The sequence below is a fragment of the Maylandia zebra genome, linkage group LG11 (assembly GCF_041146795.1).
Source record: "Maylandia zebra isolate NMK-2024a linkage group LG11, Mzebra_GT3a, whole genome shotgun sequence".
Taxonomy (NCBI): Eukaryota; Metazoa; Chordata; class Actinopteri; order Cichliformes; family Cichlidae; genus Maylandia; species Maylandia zebra.
Window position 1 is genome coordinate 36,920,582 of NC_135177.1, and position 7,478 is coordinate 36,928,059.

General features: G+C 50.0%; 1 protein-coding gene across 1 annotated transcript in view; it reads left to right on the forward strand.

Annotated features, from left to right (window-relative positions):
• Positions 1-7,478, forward strand: part of LOC143420906 (disintegrin and metalloproteinase domain-containing protein 12-like) — a 28,514-nt gene that overhangs the window by 11,961 nt on the left and 9,075 nt on the right. The window contains exons 6-17 of the mRNA XM_076889552.1: positions 66-348; positions 966-1,031; positions 2,554-2,625; positions 2,714-2,883; positions 2,960-3,044; positions 3,218-3,366; positions 4,352-4,529; positions 4,680-4,772; positions 4,859-5,054; positions 5,466-5,574; positions 5,827-6,022; positions 6,360-6,437. Coding sequence (XP_076745667.1) covers positions 66-348; positions 966-1,031; positions 2,554-2,625; positions 2,714-2,883; positions 2,960-3,044; positions 3,218-3,366; positions 4,352-4,529; positions 4,680-4,772; positions 4,859-5,054; positions 5,466-5,574; positions 5,827-6,022; positions 6,360-6,437 — 1,675 coding nt within the window. The remainder of the gene's footprint in view (positions 1-65; positions 349-965; positions 1,032-2,553; positions 2,626-2,713; positions 2,884-2,959; positions 3,045-3,217; positions 3,367-4,351; positions 4,530-4,679; positions 4,773-4,858; positions 5,055-5,465; positions 5,575-5,826; positions 6,023-6,359; positions 6,438-7,478) is intronic.

The window sequence follows — 7,478 nt, forward strand, 5'->3', positions numbered from 1 at the left end:
CACTCCTGTGTGTGTGCTTAGAAATATGAATAGGACCCCTGTTAATCAGCTGCTTCCTCCTGCAGTGGCATCGTCGCCCTGAACGCCACCCTGAGCTTTGAGCTGCAGCCACAGGAGGAGCACCACCATCACCACCACCAGGCGAGGGAGGAAGAGGAGGAGGAGGGTGCAGGAGGGGAGAGTGGAGGAGGAGGCAGAAATGGAGGTAGTGGAGGAGGAGGTGATGATGATGAAGGAGGAGTCCACCTGCTGTTCTCCACCACCCCCCTGGAGGATGACGCTGCAGGAGGCTGTGGAGTGTCGCACACCGCCGTCCCCCCCATCCACAGCTCCACACACACACACAGGGTGAGACAGGCCGCCATGTTTTTATAGAGAGCTGAGTTATAGTCTGCACAGTCAGGAAGTGCTTACAAGGAATGTGTTACAGGTGTTTGCAAAGGTAAGGCTTAGGGCCCCCAGGAGGTCAGATCTGGAGAGGCTCTGGCCCACAGTCAGTGACAGGAGCCACGCCCCCACGGACATGGAGGGTGAAGTGATGCAGTGCTGTGCTCACAGATCTCACACACCTGAAACAATCCGCGTGTTTAAGTGTTCCAGTATTTCACCTGCAGTCAAACAGGAAGTGAAGCCGTTCCTCTCCCCAGACTTTGTTCAATAAAGCAGGAATTTTAAAGAGTTTTAAGATGTTAGATGACGTGTTAAAGTCAGATCAGCAGTTCCTGTTTTATGTGAGTAAAACTCACCTCACAGAGAAGGCGACTCTCTTTAAGGTGAGCGAGTCTGGAGGCTTCAAACTGTAGGTCAGCCCTCGTGCGGCAGCTGTTGACGGGGTCGTTAAACTGCAGAAGTTTGATAAACTACAAATACGTCAAACTTTTACTCCCATTTGACCTCTGACCTGACCTCTGACCTGACCTCTGACCTGACCTCTGACCTGACCTCTGTGTGTGTTCTGTCTGCAGACGAAGAGAGACATCCTGTCTGAGACCAAATACATCGAACTGGTGCTGGTGGCCGATCACCAGGAGGTCAGTGCGTGCGTGTGTGTGTGTGCGTGCGTGTGTGTGCGTGTGCGTGCGTGCGTGTGCGTGTGTGTGCGTGTGTGCGTGCGTGTGCGCGCGCGTGTGTGCGTGCGTGTGTGCGTGCGTGTGTGTGTGTGCGTGTGTGCGCGCGCGTGTGTGCGTGCGTGCGTGTGTGTGTGTGCGTGTGTGCGCGCGCGCGTGTGTGCGTGCGTGTGTGTGTGTGTGTGTGCGTGCGTGCGTGCGTGTGTGTGTGTGTGTGCGTGTGTGTGTGCGTGTGTGTGTGTGCGTGCGTGCGTGTGCGTGTGTGTGTGCGTGTGTGTGCGCGCGCGCGCGTGTGTGTGTGCGCGCGTGCGTGTGTGTGTGTGCGTGTGTGTGTGCGTGTGCGCGTGTGTGTGCGTGCGTGCGTGCGTGCGTGTGTGTGTGTGCGTGTGCGTGTGTGCGTGCGTGTGTGTGTGTGCGTGTGTGTGTGTGCGTGTGTGTGCGCGCGCGCGTGTGTGTGTGTGTGCGCGCGTGTGTGTGTGTGTGTGTGTGTGTGCGTGTGTGTGTGTGCGTGTGTGTGTGTGTGTGTGTGCGTGTGTGTGTGTGTGTGTGTGCGTGTGTGTGTGTGTGTGCGTGCGTGTGTGTGCGCGTGTGCGTGTGCGTGTGTGTGTGTGTATTGTTGGTGTGTCTCTTAGGCTACGTTCACACTGCAGGTCTTAAAGCTCCTTCTGATATTTTTGTCTGGTTGTTCACACTGCAAATAAAATGTGACCGCAAACGCGCTCCAGTGTGAACCCTCAAAGCGGCCCGCATGCGCAAAAGAAGCCGTCACACATGACGCGCTCTGTTTGCGGAAGGAAAAATGGCGGCTACAGAGCTAGCAGGTGTTGTTGCAGCAGTCTATCAATTTCTGCAGAGTCGTAACCGACAGAATTTTGACAAATTAATTAGAGAAAGAAGGACACTGAGAAAAAAGGGCCCGTGCTTTAACAATGGCCGCCATGCTTTCTCGTTTGTCTCCGGTGCTGATAATCGGCGTCTGTCTTGTGTCAGTGACGTAAAAGACGGATTTAATGCGACATGACCATCAAACAGCAGTCGCTTTCTACAACATCAGATATGTATCGGATTCAGCACCACATGACAGTGACCCAGGTCGGATTTGATGCGCTTTCGCCTGCAGTGTGAACGTAGCCTTAGTTACCTCTTCAAAGCAGGATTTCACAGGTTTGTCTGATGGGACCCGGCTCAATGCAGCAGAGCGGTGACCTCTGACCTGCAAAGGTCATGTGATTTGACAATTAACATGGCCTGGCGTTTGGAGCAGAGAGGAGGGGCGTGCTGCAGCGAGCCAAACAAATGTCTTTTAAAGAGTTTCAGCTGTTTGGGGTTTTTAACCTGCAGTAGCGCGTTCTCGACACAAGATGGCAGCAGTTTGTTTCACCCTGAAATGTGCCGACTGATTCTTTGTCGTTTGCTGATTTGATTTGCAGTTTAACATGTTGGTTGTTCCATCCTGATGTGACTAAAGCTGCAGTCTGCTCCACAGTTTCTGAATTACCAGAAGAACAATAACACCATCATCTACCGCATGCTGGACGTGGCCAACCAGGTGGACTGGGTGAGATCTCTGACTTCCTGTCACAGCCGGCCTCTGTAACACTGCAGCAGCAGCAGCGCACCTGAACCGCCTCTTCTTCCTGTTTCAGTTCTACCGTCCCCTGAACGTCCGCGTGGCGCTCACGGGTTTGGAGATCTGGAGCGACCGCGACAAGATCCGTGTGGAGAAGAGCCCGACCGACACCCTAAGCAACTTCCTGGAGTGGAGGACCAGAGACCTGCTGCTACGCCTTCGCCATGACAACGCCCAGCTCGTCATGTAGGAGCACTTACCAAAATAAAAGTCTCGCATCGCTCCTGGTTCGGGTCGTCACGTGTTCGTTTCTTCTTCACAGGGGCGGGTCCTTTGACGGCACCACAGTGGGGATGGCGTCTCAGTCATCCATGTGCTCCAGAGACAGGTCGGGCGGCGTCAACGTGGTGAGTCGGCCTTCACGTCGAGCTCCGTTTACTTCCTGTGTCACTGTGATTTAGTGATTCGTTTACATTTTTAGCCAAACAAGATTTTAGTGTAAAACATTTTGATCTTTTTACACTTTACTGACAAAATACTTGGCTCCATAAAAACGAAGCGATTTCTCTCTTCCTGTCAGGATCACCTGGTCAGTGTTCTGGGCGTGGCTTCAACTGTTGCTCACGAGCTGGGTCACAACCTCGGGATGAGCCACGACACCGCGGAGCGCCACTGCTCCTGCCAGAACGAGCCGCGGCTCGGGGGCTGCATCATGGAGCCCTCAACCGGGTCAGTGCCAGACTGTTTAACCCGGGTCAGCATCAGACCAGAACCCCCAACCCTGCTGAGACTCATCGCTCGAGTCCTGCTTCTCTCTTTACTCTGTGCTTTAACTGCTTTACATCTCTGAAGTCTTAAAGGTCTCGTCTCAGCAGGAGCACAGCTGCTTTTAGTCGTTCCCCCTTTTCCCAAAGAATGTGCTCTTAATGTCTCGCCCGGTCAAATAAAGTTAAATAAGGTTATTGAATTTTCTATTCATTTTCAATAAGTACCTCTTATTACGCCCTCGGACCCGTCAGGTCAGAGTTCGCACTTCAGGCTGAAAACAAAGGTGAACCGTGACCTTAGCTCCGGTGCTGGATCGTGTTTCCTGTTCGATCAGCTCAGTCTGTCGTTTAAAAAACCCGATAAAGCCTAAATGAAATTATCCACAGAGACCAAAGCGTTTGGTTTTTGCATCAGGCTGTAAATATGCTGTAAAGTTGGACTTCCTAGGCTACGTCCACATGAACACGGGTATTTTTGAAAACACAGATTTTCCGTTTTTGTTTCTTTGTGTGTGTAAATGTAAGCACGACAAAACTGCAGATAGTCGGATTAACAGCCGTTGTATTTTGTCTCTATCCGCCATTGTAGAAATAATCTGATGTAAACAACAATGTGGCGCACAGCGCCACATCAAACAAGGCGCACAGCTTTGACGTTGCGTGACTAACTCTCAGTTTTCCTCGTCCACACGTAAACGCAAAAACTGAGTTTTTGAAAATCTGCACCGTGGCAGGAGTTTTAAAGAACCTCAGTTATCAGTGATCGAAAACGCCGTTTGCGTGTGACGCAGCCTTAATGTGTCTGTTGTTTACTGGCTCTCTGCTGGAGCCTCAAGTGGCCATTAGAGGAGCCGCAGGTTCAGTTTCGGTGTCATTTTTCAGTCCTGAGGCTTTCCTGGTTCGTTTTTAGCCGTGTAATACCAGTGTCCTGTGACCTCTGACCTCAGGTTCATGCCGGGTCAGCTATTCAGCAGCTGCAGCGCTGCAGATCTGTCCGTCAGCCTGCTGCACGGCGGCGGTATGTGTCTGTTCAACGTGCCACAGCCGGAGCACCTGCTGGGAGGACCTCGCTGTGGAAACCTCTACGTGGAGAAAGGAGAGGAGTGTGACTGCGGCCTGCTGGAGGTACTCGCCTGTTCACCTGCTTCTGCAGCACGTTTGCTTCAGTTTCAGTCACAGTTACTCTTCGTCACTCCTAGCAGTGATGAAGGTCACACACGTTACTTTGGTTTGTTCTCCTTCTTGATGATGTGCTGCTGTGCTCTGATTGGTCAGGAGTGTGAGGACCCCTGCTGTAACGCCTCCACCTGTAAGCTGGTTCCTGGAGCTCAGTGCTCATCTGATGGTATCTGCTGCCAGGACTGTAAGGTCAGGCTGACGTCGATGCCCACAAATATAAAAACAATGTTTCCTGCAGTATTTTCATCTAACTCCTCCTCTTCCTCCTCCATCAGCTGCGAGCGGCGGGTTCGGTGTGTCGTGAGCCTCTCGGGGAATGTGACCTCCCTGAGTACTGCACAGGCTCCTCCCCCTACTGCCCCCCCAATGTATTTCTGCAGAACGGGGAACCCTGTGAGGAGGGCGCCTCCTACTGCTATGGAGGAGTCTGCGCCAGCATGCACAGCCAGTGCCAGACGCTGTGGGGACCCAGTAAGACTCCAGTCTGTACCTGTCCCTCATTTCCTGTCCTGTGCTGGATGTTTATATTAAACATGGAGGAAATGATCACTGTGAGCCACAAATGAGGACTTAAAGCTGTGTGAGGACGACACAGCTGAGAATGAGCAGATAGATTTAAACCGAGTCTAAATCTCCTATCAATCACAATTTGTCACAGCTTATTTTAGCCTAAATCTGATTGCACCTCACGTACCAGCGACCTGGAGTGAGTTTGACCCGCACAGTGAACAACACTGAAGCCAACAAAGCTTAAACCAGTTTGCACTGAGCCAGCTCCTGTTTGAAGCCTGGTTTCTGTTGTACTCTGACTAAACTTTGGCTCTTTTGGTTTAAACCAGTTTAAAACGTGCATTTGTGACTGGTTTTTATTTCTGTCTTCAGATGCCACCAGCGCTCCCGCCGTCTGTTTCTCGTCTGTGAACAAAAAGGGAAACAAATATGGAAACTGTGGTCAGCTGACCAACGGCTCCTACATCCCCTGCAGGAACTCGTGAGTCCACAGGGGCACTGTCACGGTCACTGCTGCGTTACTGTACTGCAGGCCTACAAATCCCATCATGCCCGTGTGTGTGTGTGTGTGTGTGTGTGTGTGTGTGTGTGTGTGTGTGTGTGTGTGTGTGTGTGTGTGTGTGTTCATATCTTCTTTTGGAGACCAAAAATTGGACGTTTGCTATGCTTATGGGAACCAAAATTCCAGCTTTTCCCGCACTTCACTTCCTGTCACGTTTGCTTGCCGATGCAGGGACGTTCACTGCGGCAGGATCCAGTGTCAGGGTGGGAGGGACCGCCCCCTGCTGGGCACCAACGCAGAGATCCTCACCACCAGGGTCCACTTCAACAACAGCGACCTGGTCTGCAGAGGCACCTTCTTCCACCTGGGTGACGACGTGTCCGACCCCGCCACCGTGGCCCACGGCACCGCATGCGGCCGCGGCAAGGTCAGACAGCGCCTCCTACAGGCTGGGGGACAGTTTGTATTTGAATTAATTCTCTTTAGTTGCAGTAATTTTAATTATGCAACAACAAAAAAGGATTAAAAGCAAAGCGTCTGTGTAGGTTCGCAGTCTTCCAGGTCATGGTTATCGAAGCAGCTGGGAAAGAAAAACAAAGTTTCAAAGAAACTTAAAGAAGTCCAGTGGCTTTTCTCTCCAAGCTCCTTAGATAGATAAAACCGAATGTTCCACTGAAGTTCCAAATATTCCGAGTTTTGTAAGATTTTTGTGAGAATTTCTTGAAACAAACTTTTGTAGAAGTGTGATTTTGTTGCTGTTTCAGGCCTGTTTGAACCAGAAGTGTCAGGATGTGTCAGTGTTCGGTGTGGACGAGTGTCGCAGGAAATGCAACGGCCACGGGGTGAGTCACGTTTAAAAATGTGTGAGGTATACGTTGGCACAAAGACAGAGGTTTCCACCATAATTTCACATGAGACCAAATAAACTCATCAGTTTACTGAGGTCATGATTTATGTGCTGAGGAGTCGCCCCCTGCTGGTCATGAGAAAGACGTACTGCCTTGCACTTTGGGAGGATCCTTCACATTAACCCTTTAAAGCCGGTCGGAGCAGCACGCTCCAGTTTGCGTAACTATTTTTAAATCCCAGTAGCTCTGCAACCCTGTAAGCTAGCGCAATAAATTTTTTTGCATATGAAACCGGAGGAGTTGTACTTACATCTGATGCCATCAGCTTGTCCTCGGTCACAGTTTCCTTCCACATGTAGCTTTGCAAAAACTGCATAAAAAGCACTTGCAGCAACAAAAACATAATATTCCAGAAACACGCTTTGTGATCTGATCAGCTGTTTGTAACACTTCCTACGTCCATCAGCGCGAACTATCGCATGTCCGCCATGACCTGCCCGAAACCGGAAGTGACGTCATTTTGTGGAAATGTAGTTTTTTACCATCAGGATCTCATGAGCTTATACTGGTGTTTTTAAAAGTTATGTTTGACTTCATGACTTCCTGTGTCGTTTCTGGGATGCTGAGGACTCATATTGCACTGCTGGAAATAGTTTATTTTGATGCATTTGCTGTTTTTTTTTGCAAATTTGCACTATAATATTTATTTTCGTTTTTCCTGCAGTGTATAAAAATTGGTGTATCTCAAAAATAAAACTATGAAGACACTTAAAATAAATTTCCTGTGGTGGGAAACTAGTTTGTGCAACTTTTTTGTATTTACAGTTTTGAGGCAAAAGAACAACAACCTCAGAAACTCTGTAATTCTAAACACAATCTTATAATTCTGAGTCGATGCGTCGGCCGTACAGACAAGAACAGGGAGACGCCACCGCCAGAGACGGTCAGGAGCAGCGATGGGCAGTAACGCGTAATCAAATTATTTTTTTCAAGTAACACGTAAACTAAGGGATTACTATTGCAAAAAAGTAATTA